The 22,670-nt window shown below is 42.3% G+C and overlaps 1 protein-coding gene across 3 annotated transcripts in view; it reads right to left on the bottom strand.

Annotated features, from left to right (window-relative positions):
* Window positions 1-22,670, bottom strand: part of ARHGAP29 (Rho GTPase activating protein 29) — an 85,416-nt gene that overhangs the window by 28,221 nt on the left and 34,525 nt on the right. For all 3 annotated transcript variants that reach the window (XM_054037780.1, XM_054037779.1, XM_054037781.1), the window contains one exon: window positions 9,277-9,420. In XM_054037780.1, the coding sequence (XP_053893755.1) occupies window positions 9,277-9,420 (144 nt within the window). The remainder of the gene's footprint in view (window positions 1-9,276; window positions 9,421-22,670) is intronic.

Raw genomic sequence — 22,670 nt, 5'->3', positions numbered from 1 at the left:
CACAGTTATACCAGCAACAGTCCTTTTACCAGTCTGTGTCCATACTAGGAGGGTTTCCTGGTATAGCTATACTGAAACCTTGTGTGTGATATTCTTCTTTTCAAAGGCTAATTCTACCATACCCAACTGAACAGACTTAACAACATTACTCCTTCTCAACAAGATGTCTACAGTCCTAGCCTCCCTCTGTTGCCAAATGATTCAGTTAATTATTATCTATACAACAAGTTCTTACAATTTTGTTTTATCTCCTTAACTGGATGATTGGCTTTGGTATTCCAAGGTCTTTAAATAACCACCTTCTAAAAGTAAAATCATTTTTTTCAATTACTCGAAGCCTTGTAGTTCTTCTGTTCAATGAACTTTCAGTTTAATCTCTTCTCCGAATGTAGGACTTTATTGACAAAACAAACATCAAAACACCATGAATTCCAAATGCTAGCTTATAGTCACCATTCCTTTCATAGGTAGTAAAATGATACAGTTTGTGTCCATAATTGATTCTTGGCTACAATTTATGCTTGCCTAAAACCCCCACTCTGCAAATTTATACTTTCTTGAAGTCAGTGAAAAAAACACAATCAAGTTATACATTAAAGCAGAAGAGATGCAACAACACTATGCATTCTACTTTTGGCTACACTTGAAGACCACTCAGAGGCTATAGCTCAGGGGTGGGCAAACTTTTTGGCCCGAGGGCCACATCTGGGTATGGAAATTGTATGGCGGGCCATGAATGCTCACGAAATTGGGGGTTGGGTGTAAGAGGGGGTGAGGACTCCAGCAGGGGGTGCAGGCTCTGGAGTGGGGCTGGGGATGAGGGTTGGGGGTGCAGGAGAGTACTCCGGGCTGGGACAGAGTGGTTCAGAGGGCAGGAGGGGGATCAGGGCTGGGGCTGGGGGTCGGGGCGTGGGAGGGGGTCAGAGGCAGGATCTGGGCAGCGCTTACTTCAAGCAGCTCCCAGAAGCAGCGGCATGTCCCCCCTCTGGATCCTACATGGAGGCGCAACCAAGTGTCTCTGCACATTGCCCCTACGCATAGGAGTTGGAAGGGGGACATGCTGCTGCTTCTGAGAGCCACGGTACACGTGGAGCGGGGCAAGCCCTTAACTCTGCTTCCTGGAGGGAGCTTGAGAACCAGATTAAAAAGTCTGAAGGGCTGTATGTGGCCCCCAGGCCATAGTTTGCCCAGCCCTGCTATAGCTAGTAGTGTATGTGCAATGTGGTTGCTGGTCTGCTGGGTAGTACAGTAACTCCTCACTTAAAATTGTCCCTGTTAACGTTGTTTCATTGCTGATCAATTAGGGAACATGCTCATTTAAAGTTGTGTAATGCTCCCTTCTAATGTCGTTTGGCAGCCGCCTGCTTTGTCTACTGCTTGCAGGAAGAGCAGCCCGTTGCAGCTAGCTGGTGGGGGCTTGGAACCAGGGTGGACCAGCAGTCCCCCATCAGCTCCCTGCTCCCCTAAGTTTCCTGTGCAGCAGCTGCCTAGCCATTGCAGCTGTCCCTCCCACCACTGCCATGTGCTGCTCCTGCCCTCTGCCTTGGAGCTGCTCCCCGAGACTCCTGCTTGCTGTGTGTGGGGGGGAGGGAAGGAAGAGGGGGGCTAATGTCAGGGTGTCCCCCTCCCCCCTGCACCCGCTTACCCCATCTTCCATAGAGTGGGGGGGGGGGGGGGGGGCGGAGACACACCAGGGCTCAGGATGGAGTGAGCTTGCAGCAGTTGCGGTTTCAGCAAGCTAATCCAATTAACAAGGCAGTGTACTTAAAGGGGAAATGCGCATATCTCCTCCATTCCCACTGCCTTGTAGAGTGAGAGAGTTAACCCTTGAAGGCTCAGCCAATTGCTAGTTCATCATTTAGCAGTAAGGGAAATATCCCACCCTCTGACTCCTCCACCTCAACCAAGCTTCACAATCATCACCACTGTGTGCCAGTATTAAATTGTTTGTTTAAAAAGTTTTTTGTCTGGTGAAAAAAATTTCCCTGGAACCTAACCCCCTCATTTACATTAATTCTTATGGTGCAACCGGATTTGCTTAACATCGTTTCGCTTAAAGTTGCATTTTTCAGGAACATAACTACAACGTTAAGTGAGGAGTTACTGTAATAGCCATAAGGAGCCTTTTAGACCTAATCTTCTGGCACCAGCTTCCTATTTACTTCTGAGCAGGAGTGGTAATTGTACGAGATTTTCAAGCCAACAGTTTGTAGATTCAGCGCTAGGACTTGGCATTTTCTGAGAGTGTAGGGTTACCATATTTCAACAATCAAAAAAGAGGACACGGGGTGCCGCCCTCGCCCGGCCCATCCCACTTCCCGCCCCCCTCAGAATCCCCCTACCCCCTACCTGTGTCCCCCCCAACTGCCCCCAGGACCCCACCCCCTATCTAAGTCTCCCTGTTCCCTGTCCCCTGACTGCCCCAACCGTTCTCTACACCCCCTTCTCCCGACAGCCCCCCCCAGAACCTCTGACCAATCTAACCCCCCATTCCCTGTCCCTTGCCTGCCCCCCCACACCAGGCCGAGGGAGAGCTGCGGGCTCCACGTGCAGCCAAACAAATAAGGTGCTGCTCTGCGGGGGAGGAGGGACTCTGGCTGCTAGAGGCCCCAGTGGCTGCGAGCAGCTTTCAATCAGGCACAGCCGTCCAATAAGCCACACCGCACTCTGCATGAGGGGAAGGGGGAAATCCCGGACATTTCTACCTTATTAGAAATCCCCCCGGACAGCCATTTAAAGCTAAAAAAGCTGGACATGTCCAGGGAAACCCGGACGGATGGTAACCCTATGAGAGAGCCCTCAACACTGGAATTTGCTTCCTAGCTGATCTAAAAGAGGACTTGTCTGCACCTGCCTTAGTACATGTTAATTAGGGAACACTAGGATTAATTGTGACCGGCTGACAATTGTCAACATAACAGTATATGTCTACAGAGAGACATATCATGCTTGTGTTATCATGATGGCATTTCACAGCGTAGCTGTTTCCCACTGCCAGTTTGTTACTTTTAGTAGCGGATGGAAAACAATTTTTTCCTAAGCTTTTGATTTAGGATGGATGCATGAGTACTGGCTTATTTGAGCTCTTTTTACTTTGTTTCTTAACACAACACATGCTCACTGCACGCTGTACATCAGCCTTGAAATGCATAACTAAATGCATTTGAGGAATATAAAATTTTTCATAAATGTTTAAGGACAAATGTGTATGGAACAGTGTTGCAATATCATTTCCTAGAGGTCCTTAGGGCAAAAGCACAATGTAGCTAATGGAAGGTCTAATCTTATATTGCAGTTAATCATGGCAGTTTTTATCTTGGTATATTGACTGACATAGGAAAAAACACTTAACTAAAAGTAAACTGAACTTCCATATTCATATATTTAATTAGTTGAGATGCTGACATATTTCTATTATTAACATGATTTAACTGAGACAAAGTGTCCTGTTTAAAAAGAGCAGAAGTTGCTGCTAGAGCTTATTCTTTTGCTATTAATCTTAAAATTATTCAATTGTGAACAATTCTATACCACCATTTTAGGGCTGATTTTATCTTTCGAATTCTACCAATAATCTCCCAGTACCTCTTTGCCATGTGTATAAGCAAACATACATTGACTGTGCAACAGCTGCAATCCATGTCTTTCTAGACATCAGCTAAAAATGAAACTCTCACCAGAACTTTGCAATAAGATTTCTTTTTTTTTTTTTTTAAGCTAGTATGAAGAACTAAGGCTGAAATTCACTTGTGGATAAGGAAGCACAGTTCCACAGGAGTCAGTGCAGTGAATTTGGCTCCAAATTTAAAACTCGTTTGCATCAGACTAACTAAAGGACTTGTTTGCAAGTTGTCCAATTATTTCAATGGGGGAGGCAAATTGGAAATATTTGACCAGTTCTATGCATTGCATTGTTTGATCAGAGGGTTAAATTCAGGATTGCTTATGTACTTTAAAATTTTATCCCAAGTGGGAAAATTCTTCATAAAAAGGGCTTCAGCACTGAAGACACTTCTCAGGTGTCTGGTCCTCTGCAGTCTGTTTGGGAAAGTGGCTCAAGAGGCAGCCTCCCCCAACAAGTGAAAGGATCCACTCCTGCAGTTGCAATGTCAAGAGAAGCGGATATAGACATTTGGCCTGCCCTACTCTGCTTTTCTGACCATGGGACAGCCTGCTGGATGTCTGAGCCAGCAGTCTGAAAACTCTCATCCTTAACTTCTGAACTAGTTTAGATTAGAGCAACCATGGAGATGGACACTGGTGGTGAGACACAGCAAGGAATTAAGAAGTTGGGATGTGGGAGAGGAGAGTCCATCTACTTCATGACCACTGAACAGGCTGTGCAAAGACTCCTGTGGTTGAGAGCTCAGATTAAGATAGGTGCCTACTTCCTCTAAAATCACCTTCTGCTTCAACAGTTGGCACAAAGCACATGCTGTATACAAAGCATGCATGTTGTAAACATGCCTGTCACAGAATAGCTGGCTCCTGAGGGGGCCAGGCTCCCAGTCTACCTGTGATAGGCTCTGCTAAGGAGAACAAGCCAACCCAGATCCACCTACAAGTAGTTAATTGCCTACTTGGCTGGGCAGCAATTAATTAGCTAAGGAACAGCCACAAGGTCCAATAAAGAGTTATGAGGCTTCAGACAGAGTTCCAAAAGACAGGAAGGAAACTCCAACAGAGAAGGAATTCTCAGAGAAGCTATTTAGGGAGCTCACCAGTAAAGGGGACCTAGGAAACTACTCCTAAACCAGAGAGGTTCTGAAAGGGGAGCACACTAAGAGTGCCAAATCCCTAAGGAGAAGGACCTTACTAAACAGCAGCAGGTTGTCCAGATCATAGAGGAACTACATGCCACTTTGGAGAAGAGCTCCAGTGGTTTGAGCTCTGAGAGAGTCCTGAGAAGGAATCCTTCCCCAGGTGATGGCAAGAGTTCCTCTAGGGAGGGAAGGGGGCTGGGTTGAGAGCACCTTAATGATAAGGAGTCTGGATGGGGGAGATGAGTGGATTTAGATGGGACTAAGATTAAGATTAACTCTGCCCCCCACTAAGGATGCTGGAGTGAAGGCTTGCTTGCATGTCTGATTGGCCTTTGGATGAAAAAATTACACTGAAGGGGCACACTTCACTACATACATGTCTCATTGGGGAAACCGAGGCAGTGATAATTGTAGTTCTGCACTTGGCCTCTGGAGAGGGCGTGAGGAGTGATACGCCAGCTGCCTCAGGATAAGTACCCACCTTAATACCACTCTTGTGGAAGACTCCTACAGAATTTAATAGTAAGTGATGCAGGTGGGTTTGAGCCATTCCACAGAACATAACAGAAAATTATATCTGTGCTAGAGAGTACTGCAGTGTGATTCCGAACCCAATGAAAGTAAATAATAAAGAAAGATAACCTATGGGTTTAAAGACTTTCTGTAAAAGTCTGTAACTTTCATGCTTTTAACTTCTAGCAAATTTTTCCATAGGGTGGATTCCTGCCCCTTCACAATGGAGTTGCAGAAAGTGGATCCTGGAACACTGGTGGGAAAAGCACTCTCAAGAAGGTCCCTCAGCCCTCCAGCAATCTGGCAAAGTGGCTCAAAAGAGCTGAGCACGACAAAGGGACTTTGCATTCAGCAAATATTATACTTTAGGCAAAGTGAGATCATTTTTATACAAGTGCAAATTCTTCGGGGGGAGGAGGGGAGGGGCAGGGAGGAATAAAATTGTAGGCACTATTTGAAAGAGCACTGTTCACATGACGACTCTCATTTAAATCCCCAGGCACATGAGGAGAACAGTGAATGACTAAGACCAACATTAAAACATTTTTCATTGAAGTCTTGATAGCCAGCAAGTGACGAATACAATATTTTATGAAAAGGAAGAGGGAAATCTAGTTAGGAAGAAAGTAGCTACACATTAGAATTTAATCAGGTCACCAAAGCAGATCCCCCCCAAAATGTGCAAAAAGTTCCATTAAATTTTAAATCCCCCCAAATAATCAGAACCTTGAGTTTTTAATCTCGTCTGAAACAGTTCTTGAAGAAGTGTGATGCATTCAAACTAGAAACATGCTAGAACTTTGGTTCCTTTCCAGCTTAAGGCAAAGACTGTTACACACTGTAACAGCAAAATCACTGTGCACCACACCCATTTTCCCTGTGTAAAGGTGTCTCATTCCATCAGCCAAGTCCCTACTTAGGGCTTGTCTTAACATACAATGCACTGGTGCAACTGCGCTGCTGTGGCGCTTTAGTGAAGATGCTACGACGCCAATAGGAGAGCTTTTCCTGTTAGCATAGTTAATCCACCTCCCCGAGAGGTGATAGCTGTGTTAACAGAAGAAGCTCTCCCATTGACATAGCACTGTCTACACAGGGGTTAGGTTGGTATCACCACATCGCTCAAGGATTTTTCACACCCTGGAATGACACAGTTATACTGATATAAGTTCACAGTATAGACCTGACCTTAAATTCTCTAAACGAGCTATGGCTGCATGCCAATTCTTCATGTTTACATAAAAAGCTATAGCCATGCTATTGGACCTAGCTGGGCTCACCTGCTGAAAAAACGACTGGCTGATGCAACTGCCCTGTTAGACTCTGCCCTTTTTATTTAAAGCATGTTGATAGTAATATACTTTCATATAACTCATTATTAAGGTGCTGGTTTGTCATGGGGGTAAAAGCATCATGGATACTGTAATTTTTCTGTTTGACGAGGACTTTTCTGTCTGTGGTTTTAATAAAGCAGAGTTTCCCAAATGGTGGGAAACAGGAAGGTTCAAGGTAGGTCACCAGCCCAGTGAGGAGGGATGGAGAGAAAATCAACAACCCTGCACTCAGCTTGCAGAGGTGGCTCCTGTCCTCTGGGGGCTGGACAAGGCTTCCCACACCAGGCATTACACTTCGGTTTGACCAAGTTGGGATTAGGGTTGTGGTGCGAGGGTGGAGGAGGATGCTGGAGGTGGTCAGTGCCCCCCTCAGTGGAGTGAGGAGGCGATGGGATTTATATTTATTGTATTTAAAAGGGGTATAGTTGTTTTCATAACTCTGACTTTACACACCATTTCCCCCTAAAACACGACTTTTACTAAGTTTAGCATGACTACTCTGCTATTTTTATAAAAAAAATAGCATGACAAATCTGCAGCACTACTATTACACAATATACAATTGTGTTTCACTAAAACATTGTGTAGTAGCTCTATTACTCTCAAATGCTGTTAAAACTGCCCATTTAGTTTCCAAATGAACAGCATATGTTCTGTTTAATTAGCATATGTACTGTTTAATTAGCACTAAACTGAACATTAGTTATCAAGCCTATTTCTGATGTGAGTGTACTAATTACATGGACTAAGCCAGGGCTTTAAAGATGACCTGCAAAGAAAGTCAAATGGAGTTTGTACCCATGCTATGATTACCAATAAAATAAAATAAAAAAGATTTTTGAGCCAGGGGACGAGGTGAGTGTTTTTAAAGCTTACTCTTCTGCTTGCTTTTTATATTAGAAATTCAGGTTATTTGCTCCCACAGTGCTGACAGCAAGTACAGAACCAGTGGAGTTATGACTTCACAGGAACCTTCATCTCAGGGCGAGCCCTACATGCTTGCCCCATGAAGAGACAGAAGACTAGGGTTCTAGTGTCTGCAGTACTTCTAAAGCACAAGCAGGAGGAGCTACTTGGCAAGAAGAAAATAACCATAAGAAGCTTTACCTCCATGTATGAGAAGGATACAGATAAACGAAACAGCATTCTTAACTGACATAGCAGCAAGTATGTATACCAGGGGGAGGGGAAGAAATAATATGTTGGGCATCACTACAAAAGATTGTAAGTAGAGAACAAGAGAAAATACCTAGAGCAAGGAAAAAGTTATATAAAGAAACACAAGATGTCAACACAGAGAATCTCCACTTGGCTCTTGAGAGAGGAAGAAAAGCAGGTGGGATTTTTACCTACACCTCAGAGCATTCTCCATGTCATGTAGGCAGGGCCTAGTGACGGCAGCCCTAGCTAGCTCCACAGGAGCATCCTGGGGGACAGGATGATCCCAGGACTAGACAGAAAGTTGTATCCAAGCATACCTCCCAAGATTTCTAGTGGCTAAAGTGGAACAAGTCTTGCCTCCAGGGGGTGGCAAGCCTGGAGGGTCGGGAGAGAAAGAGTTGCAGAGCAAGCCTGCCCACAGCCATCCGTGAGGGACACAAGCCACTGTACCCATAGCAGTGACTCCTGTCCCTCATGGATAGCTGGGCTCAGCTTCTCACTCTGGGCATCGCTCCCTGGACCCTGGTGCATGGAGTCATAGTGCTGCTAACTCAAATTTGGACTGGCTGTCCCCCGTCAAGAGGCCAGCCCAAATCCGAGTGTCACTGCACCCATTTGCCAGGGCCAGGTCTCAATGCCCAGAATGGGGATCCGAGGCCATCCAGCCCTTCAAACGGGACAGGAACTTTTGTGGGCAGTCCTGTAAAACCTGGGACTACTGGAAGGTCTGTCAAAGGTTAAGAGTAGAAAACACTGACAGTGCAGCATGAGCTAGAATGATTATGCAGGTCACCCTAGTGATCTCTTCCTGTCTGGGCTGGGTCTGGAGCCAGCTGGAGAACGGCAGCAGCAAGTGCCAACATCCTCAGCTCTGATATTTTGTCATTTATGGACAACTTTAGCACATTCATTTCGTCCTCCAGTTTGGGGACTACAAAAGCAAGGCCTAGCGAGCATTACAGTTTTGTATTACTGATCTGGAAGTTTATTCAATCGGAATATGATTTCATATCTTCTCTATACATTTATATTATGAACCAATTGAAATCTGATAATATTAAAGAGGCAGTCGCTGGAAGATCATAGTAAGCCTATTCAGGAAGGTAAATCTCACGTGCTGACAAATATATTAGTGTTAATCTCAATTACATACATGTACAGTTAAACAAAGATTGATATAAAGAGAGCTTTCAAAGCACTAGGTATTAGTTTGAATTACAGTACTACAGGAAGCAATGTTTTCTTTATTAAAAATGGAAGAGCAAGCTTATTTAATAATACACCTGACTTCGGAACGCGTTGGGGGAAGAGACAGACTATAAAATGTACTGGACTTCTCAGAAGTTTAAAATAATTTGTATACGGCTATTTTCCTTTTGCATATATGCAACCTAGGTTATAAAGTTTTATTTCTTTCATAGCTAATATACTGAAATAACAGACCCTGGTGTTATAAATTACTAGTTCCCCATTTTTCCTGAATTTGAGAGGTGATATTTCCTTACCTTTCACCTTTGCGATGACTGTTCCTGCAGCACTAAGAATGTCAACTGAATTGAGAGTCTGATGTTTATTTATCACTGCCTTTAGGACACGCAGCAGCTCCCCTAAACGTTCATGAACAACATGATGCAGGCAGCCTTCATTTTCTGAAAGAGATTTTTAAAAATTGGGTCAAAGAAATTAGAAAACTATCCTTGATTTCTGTAAGACCAGGCTCACAGTGACATTCAAGTCTTTTGGGTTGTGTTCCCTGCAGTGGTTAAGGTTGCACTGAAAGTTCAACTTCACAAATAAGTTCTAAGCTAACAAAAGTTACTTTGTGTATCGGTATTTGCCAGTAGTTTTTTTGCTTTATTGTTATCTACAAGATTAAAAAATTAATTTCCCAAAAAGAATTCCAACCAAATCACTAAAAGGCTAGGGACGCTATGATGGAGGTCCTCATACTCAAGGAAAAAAAACAGGCCTAAACCATGTCCCTCTTGTTTCCTTAACACGGTATTAGGGAACTGATTTCATCCACCTCTATTTGAAGGAATTCAGGATAAAATATGAATAATGTCTAATGAAACAATATTCATTTTTTTAAATATATTTGAAATATGGCATCAACCAAAAGCATAATAGCAAGTTATTTAGTGCAAGAGAGCACATTAAGATTAGCTAGCTTTTAGTCTAAGTGTCAACCAAAAGGTTTTCAGCATCCTATGGTGCTTAGTCCAGAAAAACTAGTAACTAACAAGCAGGGCTATGAAATGTCATACGTGCTTTTTCAAAGCATAGTTCTCTTGCTATGCAGTTTTTTGTAGGTATTTTTGTATGCATGGTACAGGTTGAACCACAGACTCTTCCATTCCATTACGGAAATGGCTTTGGTGCACAGAGTTTAAGTTTCACGTGCATTTGAGTGCTGCTTTGTAAGTTGTGGTAAAAAAAGCTGTCAGATTCATGAAAGACTAGCTTATAAAAAGAGGATCTAATACAAGCTGATTCACTTCCCTGTAGAGCAAAAAGGGATGATGACTGTTACTGTGATGTTTGTGATCACAGTAACAGAAATCAATATAATGTTACCTAAATGGTAGTTTCAGAACATCTGAACAGTTTTGGCCTTGCTGTAAAAGGTTGCTCTGGGTTAAAATACCAACATGTTGGTGGTGGGTCAGTGTGGTGTAACTATTGGGATGGATCAATTTTCTGTCACATAGTGGCTACAGGAGAAATCATAGCCTTTTATAAAAGGGCATGGTAAGTCTTCAGTACCAACATCAGGATAAAGAGGTTTTCAGCTCAAACACATAGATAGCTCTTTGCTTCAGGTTCCACATCCCAACTGAGCAAATCCCATATAGATGGTATACCTGATGACCTTTCTGACTGAGAAACTGCACTGCATTTGATCAAGTGGTGGTCATACTCTGAATCTATTTTTAAGAATTTCAATGTTTTATGTTTCGGGTTAAGTGAATTACATACAGCTTCACCACAACTTCAGATCTTCCTTTTGTATTAGAAAAAATAACCCCTAAAATCTGAAACCTCACAAACTTACCTGGGTCTGGAAAACCTTCCTGACAGTGAGAGTCTAAAGAAGCTCAATCTATTTAGTTTATCCAAGAGAAGGTTAAGTGTCGGTTTGATCTTGGTCGACAAATATCTACATGAAGATTTCTCACAACAGAGGATTAAAAAAAGCAGGGGGGGCAGGGGGGGAGGAAACAAAGGCATAACAAAATCTAATACCTGGAAGCTTAAGGTAGACAAATTCAGACTAGAAATAAGGTGAACATTTTAAAAATGTTACTAATTAACCATTGGAGCAAATGGAGCATCTTTCTAAAAATAAAGATATGCTCTAGCTTGAATCAAACCCATAACTTCTGGTGAAGAACTGCTTGGCAAAATTCTTTGGCCTGTGTTATACAGGAGGTCAGACTAGATAATCACAGTAGTCCCTTCAGGCCTCAGTCTATGGGCTTGTCTTCACTACCAGGATAAGTCGACCTAAGTTACGCTACTCCAGCTATGTGACTAACGTAGCTTAGGTCGACTTACCCCGGTGTCTACTCTGTGCTCTGTCAACGGGAGACGCACTCAGGTCGACCTCCCTTACTCTTCTCAGAGAGGTGGAGTACCGGGGTCAACCGGAGAGCGCTCTGCCGTCCATTTAGTGGGTCTTCACTAAACTATTAACTACTATTTGAGGTTGGGGGCAGTTATAGAAAAGGAGCAGCAGGAAAAAAATAGATATGGCAGTGCAATACTGACGTATACTGAAACTAAAATTGGATCACAGCAGTATCCAAACAATCCCAAGAGAGTACTGCATTATTAACATGCAACTCATTCTAAAGCAATTTGGAGCCTGAAGAATTAGAGAGTCTATAAAACCACATTCCATTTATGCATTAAAAGTAACATCTGTAAAAACAGAATATTTCTCAAGCCAAAAATTACAGACAGTTAAAGTACAACCGGTGCCAAACTCAAGTTTCAAATACATATTAAAGTCTACACTTTAATACGTTGGAGTATGAACACATTTTCTACTTAAGTCTCTCTAAAAAGGAGAAATTTGTCTAGGTCCAAAATTAGGCTCATCTAACAACATAAGTAAAAAAGCTCTGTTCAGTGGCTCAAACTGCCATCTGTTTGCATTATGATACTGCACTATTTTGTTTACAAAAATATTTGAAAAACATTTATTGTTTCCAGTGGCAGGAAAAGACAAAAAGGTCTGTGATGAAAGTAATGCTGACAGAAAAATGCCATCATGAACTACGGGTGAACTGCACTCAGCAATTTTAATTTATCCATGATAGGAAGTCTCTTGTGTTATTGTCCATTTGGGGGAAATATATAGTACTGGGGAAAGAAACAAAAGTGCAATATGCCAGGTTAATAAAAATAGAATTTCTATTACCAAGCTGCCCTATCTAGTTCAATTATCACGTTAGATGAGAAAAAATAGTTTTCAATGAGAAGACAATACCCAAGACAATGTAAAACCAAAAAGTTTTATTGCTGACTCAATCTCACTCCACTTTCAAGAAGTCACGTGATCATATTTGCTTTCAATTTTCCTTCCTCCTTCTCTCCCCCACCATCCAATTTACCTTATCTATATGTATCAGGGGGTCATGATACATATATATGCCCAAATAAATCTGTTAGTCTTTAAGGTGCCACCAGACTCCTTGTTGTTGTTATCTATATGAAGACAAATGAGAATTTCCTCCATCAATGAATATTGCATCGAGTTCAAGCCCTCCGTCATTGTTCTAGGCTGCAATACCTAAAAGAACACCTAGGTTTCTAGAATGAGGACTGTGATCGACTACTCTGAACTTCTGCACAATCGAACTATTGCAGAGGTTAAGCTGGTTTGTGTAGGAGATGAGAGTTTTCTTGGAGACCTCCTGCAACAAACATTGGCCCTCTTGATCTCCTAAATGACAAGATAGGGCTGTGAATCTGGGACTGCTTCCTTCACTATCACGCCTCATAGTGAAAGTGTTGTTTTTTAAAGTTGTATCAGCAACACAAAACCAGACATTTTCCAAAGGATGCAAGAAGCCTGGACTGGGGAAGGGTGTGTGTGTGTGTGTGTGTGTGTGTGTGTGTGTGTGTGTAAAATCCAACTCGGGAAGGGTGTGTGTGTGTGTGTGTGTGTGTGTGTGTGTGTGTGTAAAATCCAACTCCAAAACCCAGCTACAGAGATGTGGCCGTTCTCTTTTGTTTTGGGTTTTTGTTTTTTGCAAGTAAAGTCTAAAGGTGTTCTCACAAAGCTAAGAAAAGTGTCTTTTCAGACATTAAAGAGTTCAGTAGCTTGCCTATGACAGATAAACTTTGGTTTGAATTCAACATCTGCCTCTCTCTAGTAGAAAACAAAACCATCCTAAAATTAAAATACAGCCATAAGAAATGTCATTTTCGGACTAGGTGTGGAGAAGGGGAATGGGGGTGGAGAATCAGAATAAATGCATCAATCACAAATCAGGCTAAAAAGTGATCAATATTGCCAGCCAGTCTTTTCGCCAAAGTTTTCAGCAAGTCTTTAGTTCAGAATGCAATACAAGATAAATGCATATAAGAATATTACTAAAACTTAGTCAGCACATAGTTTAGCCTTCAGTTCCAAAGACACCAGGAATTCCAGTCTCCCATTGCTTTATGGCTACTCATTCATCTTCATCAGTGTCAGAATACCACAAGTTACCCGATTTTCAAATTTTGGACACACTTCTCAAAGGCAAGCTTTTGTCTAATAAAGATTAGCTAGCGATAATGGCCTTGCAACTATGGATTCTGCTCATCCAAAACAAAATAAAGTTCTATAATCAAGCTTGTCAGCTTCAACACAACTTCCTGCCAAGTCAGTTTCAATTACATGACATACAGTTGGGAAAAGCACTGTGGTATCAGTGGGGTCAGGTATTGTTTTGTTTCCCGGGGCCTTTCACCAGGCCCAAACGTTTTATGAAAAGTTGTATGTTCCAAGAAGTGGTAAAATGCAGAGATTAAAATTAAGATTACATTAAGCTTTGTTTAAAAGCAAAGAAAAAGTTATGTTAGCTGCCACATTTCCTACATTGTTCTTTAAATCTGGGCAGGAGATCAAATATTAGAATCAATTTAACAGTTTCTGTTTATGGATTTTCTGCAGAGCTCTTTAGCAATATCACTTTGGACTATCATCCATATGCACTATTATAGAAAGCACACACTAAATTATAAGCTAAGTACCAACTTCCAAACTATTCAGACCCAAAGCTTTTAATGAAGATTTCAGTTTAATATGAAGTTGTACATGACAGATTCAAAGTTACCACAAGGCCTATTATCTCTGCTCACTGGTATACCCCAAATGTTAACAGAGGATATATATCTGGGCAATCTATAGTTTTTTTAGATGCTAGCCCTCATGAAGTGAGATTTTAACAGATCTCTTTTTATCAGAAATGTATCAAATTTATCAGAAATTTCCATTCCAGAATCCTGGATAGTAGAGGCTGGCTCCCTCTAGACATTAATAGAGTAAATGCTGTTTCCATTAAATTCTTCAGAAGGATTAAAATAGGTTATCAGCAATTACACCATCTAGATCACATGATTGAAAATCAGCATCAAAACAAAACAGATCTATTTAAAGACAACTTTATTCTGAAGTCTCATTCATGCCAACTCAGTCAACTCCCATACTGTTTAGTAAGAAACAATCAGCATTCTGATCTGCACTGGATCCAGACTATGAGACTCCCCAATGAGCATTGCAGACTAAGCAAAATGATCGTACAACAATGAACTGTGCTGAAACTGTCTAACCCAGGCATCTGCAGGTTTTGGAAGATGTCCAAGATTAGCCCATCCTCATTTTTGTATTTTCCATCACCAGCCACACTGACTGACAAAACTCTATTGTATTACTGTCTAATCTGCCAGAGGTCATGGTCAGTTGAAGTCAAACATTGAAAATATTTCTTAATGTTCTTTAATATTGTTATAGATCAGCATAATATATGGCCAAATCAAAAAGTTACCATTGCTCTTTAGTTAAGTCCTAGGAGATATTCGTATTAGACAAGCAATCACAGCAACTCCTACTGGTATGTCTAAGGATAGTTATATTTGACATCATAGGGTTTTGAAAAGTTTAATAACTATAGAAGACACTTTAGATGGATAGAAGCATAAAGGTAAACTAGTTGATTCCTAATGCACAAGTATGTTTCTGTACACCATACAACAAGTAGGGGAATATCTACACTTGAAAGTTAATTCAGATTAATGTGAGGCATGAATTTTAAGTGCAATAGGTATTCCTGTCCATGTGTAGACAAACCTTAACCAAATCAACAACATGCATTTAGCTCCCTAAACAGGAAACAGAAATCATGCACAGAGGAAGCCACCGGAAATTAACAGCATAGAGAAAATATGTTAACACTGCCACAAGTTTAACTCTGAATTTTGTTGTTTAAGGCAACCTGTGATGTCTACTGTCGGTGTGGCATTTCAAAGGAGATCCTCGGTGATTAATTTAATATCGGAGATATTTCAGGATTTTGAAACTTCTGATCCTACAGAGTCTATTTTTCAATTTTAAAAATGTAGTTATTGCTTTACTATCACCATAAGAGTGAATGGGTAAGATATCTCTCAACCAAGGCCAACATAATATTGCTGCTACCCAACAAAAACTCTCGTCAGCTGAAAGATTGTGACACAGGAGGTGTTATTCTGCTGTCAGTATAGCACACGGGTCATAGCTTGCTGTCGTTAAGGTTTCACAACAGTTGCCATTATAAGTTTGTGGTCTCAGCCAATCAAGTTTCTACTTCGGTCTTGCAGACAGTTTCCCCAGGAACTTCCCATTCTGCAACCCAAACCATCTCTACAGAGTCACACTTAGCTGTGTGTGTGTGTGTGTGCGCACGCTTGTCCTAAGATACGCAACTTCAGTCGGCGTATCTTAGGTCGACTTACTTGGCCGTGAGGACGGCGGCAAGTCGACTCCACCGCTGCCGCTCCCCCGTCAACTCCGCTTCCACCTCTCGCACATTCGGGGATCGATTTCTCTGCGTCTAGACGAGACGCGATAAATCAATCCCCGATAGATCAATCTCTACCCATCGATCCAGCGGGTAGTGAAGACCTGCCCTGAGTTAAGGACTCATGAGGCAAGATCCCATTTCTGGTTTGAGGACCTTGCCTCTGTCCCAAAGTGATTTTTTGGGGTAGAAAGAAGCAAACAATTAACTGCTTTTGAGCAGAAGGAGGTTGAAGTGTAAAGAGGGATATACTTTCTATTATTATAAAAAAGTCTCTAATCACTTTTGAACAGACCAACAGCTGAAATATTTAAGGGTTGAAAGGAAGTCTGGCACGGAAAAGCCCTTACTGGGAACAGAAATTAACCTTGTTCGAGAAAAAAAAGTTTTGATTTGCTCAAGTTATGAGTCATTTAAAAAAAAAAAAAAAACACATAACGTGCACATTTCCCCCTAAGGTCAAAGAAACTGTGTAATTAATTGCATCTGAGAAACAGAATACAATTATGTAATTAGAGATTACTTTAGTTGTATATTCAATAGGGCATGGGTTACAGTTATGCACCTAACCTTATCTTTGGCATTTCCTCATTTCGGAGTACTTACCAGGAGGTCCCATACTTCTGGCTTGTCTATATGAATACAGTTTGCGGCCAGCTAGGGTGTAACTCTACCCCACACTAGACTGCCATGTACTAAGTGCCCGCTAAGTGATGCCATTCAATCTACTCCCATTTCAAAGTGGGGTAAATCAAAGCGCACTACAGAATTTTTTTAGTACGGCAGTAGGCTCCACACAGACATTTAGTGCATTGCACACTAGCATAGGGTAGGACTTACACCCCAGCTTGCTGCAAACTAAGCATTTGTATAGAGAAGCCCTTTATAGATTGTGTAGGCTGAGCTTATTGCACACACCCAGGGGCTCCTTGCAGTTCTCCTCCCTAGTTCCCTGTGCATCTCCCATTGCACTTTATTTCTGGAACTCCCCGCAACTTTCCCTACTCCATCCCCAATTCTTCCCCACATGCCAGGGTCTCTCATTCCCTCCATCCTCATTTGAGGGGCTACGTGCACATCCCCAGTTCCTCCTTCTCCCCATCACCATCATTCTTTCTATCTGGGAGATAAGTCATTCAGAGTGTCAACATGTTAAACTATTGGGAGGATGGGAACATATGAGATGAGGAACTATGGCTGGAAAGTTTTATTGGGTGCCATCAACCACTTCTTTGATCTTCAAAACAACTTCAGAACCAATAGCTGTGGTTCTGTTAATCAGATGGCCGGGCTACCTGTGTCTCCCATTTTTCCCCTTTCGGTTTTCCAATTTCCCTCCAAATCAATAGCGTTCTGTCCATTTATGCCTACAGCACTACCTGAAATTCTGGAATTGATCAGATGCAGCATGAAAGGGTTACTCATCTTGTGTAGTAATTGTGGTTCTTTGAGGTGTGTCCCCCTATCAGTGCTCCACTGTAGATGTATCCATGTCCCTGCACCTCAGATCGGAGATTTTAGGTAGCCGTGTCTGTTTGGCCTACACATGCACTCTCTCCATCTCATGCTCTGCCTAGAGGCTATCTAGCGCTGCATGGGCAAACTGTTCTCAATTCCTTCTCTACTGCAGAGCTCATTGGTAAGAACTCCGAAGTAGAGGGGAGGGTGGTTAGTGGAGCACCCATCCCAGAGAATCATAGTTACTACACAAGGTGAATAAACCTCTCTTCTTTGTTTGGGAATGTTTTTGATGAAAGCTATGGAAGTGGAAACGTCTCGTGGAATGAATTTGAACTCCAGGTGGAGGTTGGGAGTACGATAACAAGTAATGCAGTCTGATATCCATTTAGAGAGTCTTTGTTTAGCAATTGAGGATCCTTTAGATCTCTCCGCAATAGAAAGGAAAAGTCTAGGAGATTTTCTGAAAGGCTTAGTTCTATCCAGATAGAACACCAATGCTCCCCTGATATCAAGGATGTATAATATTGCCTCTCTCTTAACCCAGAGTGGCTTGGGGAAGGAGGCTGGGAGGTGTATAGGTTAGTTTATGTGAAGGTGGAAGATATTTTTGGGAGGAATTTGGGGTGTGGTCACGATGTAACTATATCTCTGATAAAAAATTTTAAACAGGGATGTGCTGTTAGAGCCCCTATTTCTCTGATAATTTGAGCCAAAGTGATGGCTACTAAGAATGCCATTTTCATTCATAGATGTGTAAGCGAGCATGTGGCCACGGGTTCAAGAGGAGGCCTTGTGAGGCACTTGAGGAGAAAGTTAAGATCCCATTGTGGGAAGAGGTTACCCATACCCTTGAGGAATCTTTTCATAATAGGATGAGCAAATATGGAGTAGCAGTCTCTCTTATGATGGAAGGCCGGTACGGCTGCAAGAAGCAACTGTACTGAATTTAGAGATCATCTGGATATTTTTAGATCTAGGACGTAGTCTAGCACCAGTGAGAGGGGAGAGGATGTGGAGGTAACATATTTTGAGTAACACCAGAATTGGAATCTTTTCCACTTTTGAATCTACATGTGACAAGTCATTTTTCTGCTTTATAATAGCACCTCTTTCACATCCTCTGAACAAGACACTCTATGCTTTCAAACCATCAAGGAGCCATTCCATGAGTGGAAGAACCTGCAAGTTGGGGTGATGGATCTGTCCAGCATCTTGAGAAAGGAGATGAGGAAGGGGCTAAAGAGTGATTGGCAAGCAGATCGCTAACAGAGTAAAGTATGGGAACTATGTTTGTGTTGGCCTGTGGGAATTATGAGAATAACCATTGCTCTCCCTTTTCTTATCTTGAGTATGACCTTTGATATTAGAGGAATTGAAGGAAAGGCATAAAGGAGACCTGTGTTCCAGTGAAAGAGAAAGTTGTCTCCAAGAGAATGATGATCCAATCTGGCTCTGGAGCAGAACTGAGAGCATTTCCTGTTTTTGGCTGTGGCAGATAAGTCTATTTCTGGGACTCCCCAATGGGGAAATATGCTGTGGAGAATAGCATGGTCTACTTCCCGTTGTGTCCCTGAGAACAATTCCTGCTGTGGTGTTCTGTATGCCTGAAAGGTAGGCTGCTGCTAAGTTGATGCTGTGCTGAATACACCAATTTCATAGTTTCATTGCCTTGGCACAAAAGGAAGATGATCTTGCTCCTCTCCCTAGAGATTTATGTAAAATATACATGCTATGTTGTTTATCACAACCTTTGTGTTTGCCTTTAGCTATAGGAAATATGAACAGGTATTCCTTACCACTCTGAGCTCTAGCAGATTGCTATGCAGTGGGAATTCGAAGGGGGACAATTTGCCTTGAACCACATGGTTGTCTTGATGAACTCCCCAGCGCACCAGAGATGCATCTGTTGTCAGTATGAAAGTCGAAGGTGGCTGATTGAAGGGAACCACTGGCACAGACTTTCTGCAGATCTTTCCAGTATTCAAAAGAATTTTTGACTGTCAAGGACATCAACAGCAGTTTGCTCAATCTGTCCATATTTGGTGCATAAACCATTTTGAGCCATGCTTGAAGGCGACACACGTTGAGTCTTGTATGACTTATTACAAAGGTGCTCCCCAGTAGCTGAAGTCAATTTCTGGCTGAGGTCTGGGAGCTGGCCTGGATTGTGTAGATTAAGTTAGTTAAGGTACTGAACCTGTGTAAGGGGAGGAAGACATTGGCCTTTACTGCATTTAGATAAGCGCCTATGAATTCTAGATGTATTGGCACTGGTCAATTTTTGAACATTTAGCTGCAGTCCCAGCTGTATGAATACATCAATAGTTTTTAGCGTGGCTGACAGGGCGTTGAAGAATAGTGCCTTGAGTAGACAGTCATCGAGATATGGAAATATAATTCCTAGTTTGCAAAGATGTGCTGCTACCACAAACAGGACCTTCAAGAACACTCTGGCTGTGGATGATAGTCCAAATGGAAGTACCTTGTATTGAAAATGACGACTTTTAGAAAACTCCTGTGGAATGTTTGGATCATGATAGAAAAATAAGCATTTTGTAGGTCAAGGGCTGAGAACAAGCCTTCGTGGTCCAGCGACGGAATTATTGCTGCTAACAACCAACTTGAATCCTTGTGTCTTTACATAGCTGTTGAATGATCTCAGATCCAGAATAGGTCTCCATCCACCATTCTTTTTCAGTATCAGGAAGTATTTGGAATAGAAACCCTTTCCTCTGTGTTGATTGGGAACTGGTTCTATAGCACCCAGGTTTAGGAGATGCTTGATCTCCTGATGTAAAAGGTGCTCATGGGAAGGGTCGCTGAGAAGGGGGATGGGGAAGGAAAGAAAAGTGGATTGAATAACCATTGAAGATTATCTCTAGTGCCCACTTGTCTGTTATACGTTTACAGTTTTGTCAAAAAAGAACAAGGTGGTTTCCGAAAGGATGTAGATGATCCAAGTTTTACAGCAAGCAATTGGGTAGCTCAGGGCCTCAACCAATGCATCAAAATTGGTTGTGAAGTTGAGGTTTGGGGCTCTGTCAGTCTTCATTTTCGTATTCGTTGCCTTCTCCACTGGGGTTCATAGCGTCTCTGGGATGGAGGGAACGGAGCAGATCAGGATCTTTGTGATGTCTGAGATTTGCTGTATTTCCTTTTCTGTCAAGTGTATAAATCCCCAGAGAACACGTGGCTTGAGTCTTAGTGTATGGAGGGGGGAGTCTGTTTTTTCCACAAACAGTTTGGATCCTTCGAATGGAAGTGTAACATTGCAATCTATATGGTTTTATAGAAATACGCTAATGAGTGACTAATGTAACTGGAATATGCTTCATACAAAAGGTCTCTTGTAAGGTATCATTACAAAGCTTATAATCTACTAAGTGTGATCATCCTATACGTATAAATGTACCACTCTTGTATCTGAAACTAGAAATATGAAATATAACTCTGAGGGCCTATTGCAATTATGCAAAGTGTGGGCCATTAATGGTGGTTTGGAATCTTGACTCCCATTAACCAGGACAATTGTCTGCAGATGGCTGTGTTTACCTGTAAGTCTTCCTGTATACGTGTGTGCTGGCAAGTGGACAATGAAGTCTTGCAGTGACATGTGATCATGTCACCTGAACTGGAATCCATCTTTAACCTGGTGTCTTTCCATTGAGAAGGAGGGGTTGGGAACCCAGACAAAGGATTCCCATCTTACGCAAAAGATATAAAGGGGTGGAACAGAACAAAGGAATGGTAAGAGCCATCATGAAGAATCCCCTAGCTACCACCTGAGCTGGAACAAGAGCTGTACCAGGGGAAAGAATTGTGCCCAGGCCTGGAAGGTGTCCAGTCTGAGGAAAAAAAACTTACTGAAGCATCTCTGAGGGTGAGATTATCTGTATTCAGTTTGATTAGACATAGATTTGCGCATTTTATTTTATTTTGCTTGGTGGCTTACTTGGTTCTGTTACTACTTGGAACCACTTAACTCTTACTTTCTGTATTTAATAAAATCACTTTTTACTTATTAAATTAACTCAGAGTATATATTAATACCTTGGGGAGCAAACAACTGTGCATATCTCTCTATCAGTGTTATAGAGTGCGAACAATTTATGAGTTTACCCTGTATAAAGCTTATACAGGGTAAAACAGATTTATTTGGCTTTAGACCCCATTGGGAGGTGGGCATCTGAGTGTTAAAGACAGGAACACTTCTGTTAGCTGCTTTCAGGTAAACCTGCAGCTTTGGGGCAAATAATTCAGACCTCGGGTCTTTGTTGGAGCAGACGGGAGTGTCTCGCTCAGCAAGACAGGGTGCTGGGGTCCCGAGCTGGCAGGGAAAGCAGGAACAGAGGTAGTCTTGGCACATCGGGTGGCAGCTCCCAAGGGGGGTTCCGTGATCTAACCCATCACAGGAAGGTCCTCCACAGTAGTTTGGATTTCTCTTGGGAGACCAGAAACATGAAGCTCTCCTCATTACTATTGCTGTTGATATGGAATAGGCAGCTGTGTCAGCAGTACTTAAAGTCTGCAACTATGTCCCCACATGAAGTTGACCCTCAGCGATAGTGACTTAGTACTTCTTTCTCTGATCATTTGGGAGATGTTCAATAAAGGCGTTGAGCTTTGAGTAATTGATATGATTATATTTCGCTGTAAGGGCTTGATAATTATCAATCCTAAATTGTAGGGTTGCTGATGAGTGCGATTTCCTGCCAAATAGTCCAGTCATTTCCAGTCCTTGTTGTACAGTGTTGATTTAGTGTTGTGCTGTCTGCCCATTTATTTACAGCATCTACAATAAAGGAATTTGGGGATGGATGGCAAAATAAAGAGTCCACATCCTCAAAGGGGACATAACATTTTTTATCTGCCCTTGTGTGTGTGGGCAGTATCATGGCTGGTGTTTGCCAGATGTTTTTTGCTGGGTCTAGAAGGACCTTGTTGATAGGGAGTGAAATACGAACTGATGAGGATGCATGCAGGATGTCAAGCAGCTTGTCTTGCGATGCCTTCATTTCTTCAAGGGGGACCTGAAGTGAGACCTTTACTCTCTCAGTAAGGTCCTGGAATTGTTTGAAGTCATCTGCCATGGTTGGTGGAGGAGATATAATGGCTTACTCAGGAGAGGATGAGGAGATGCTTGTTGTTAGAGTTGTCCTGTCTTGCTTCCTGTTCCTCAAAAGTCTCCTCTTGAGGATCAGGGGATTTAGAAAGGGAAGCTGAGGGAGATCGTCTTCCTCTATCCCGGTGAGAGACACCTGAGGTCCTAGAGAACTAGCATCTGTAGGTTGCCTATGGGTCCCAGTACAGTCACTGGGGTGGTGTTACCCAATGATGTCCATATCAAGAGGGTGGGCCTTGTCTCTCATGGCAGTACTGTGTCT

Source organism: Malaclemys terrapin, chromosome 8 (genome assembly GCF_027887155.1).
Source record: "Malaclemys terrapin pileata isolate rMalTer1 chromosome 8, rMalTer1.hap1, whole genome shotgun sequence".
NCBI classification, from domain to species: Eukaryota; Metazoa; Chordata; order Testudines; family Emydidae; genus Malaclemys; species Malaclemys terrapin.
This window is presented reverse-complemented; position numbering and strand designations above follow the sequence as displayed.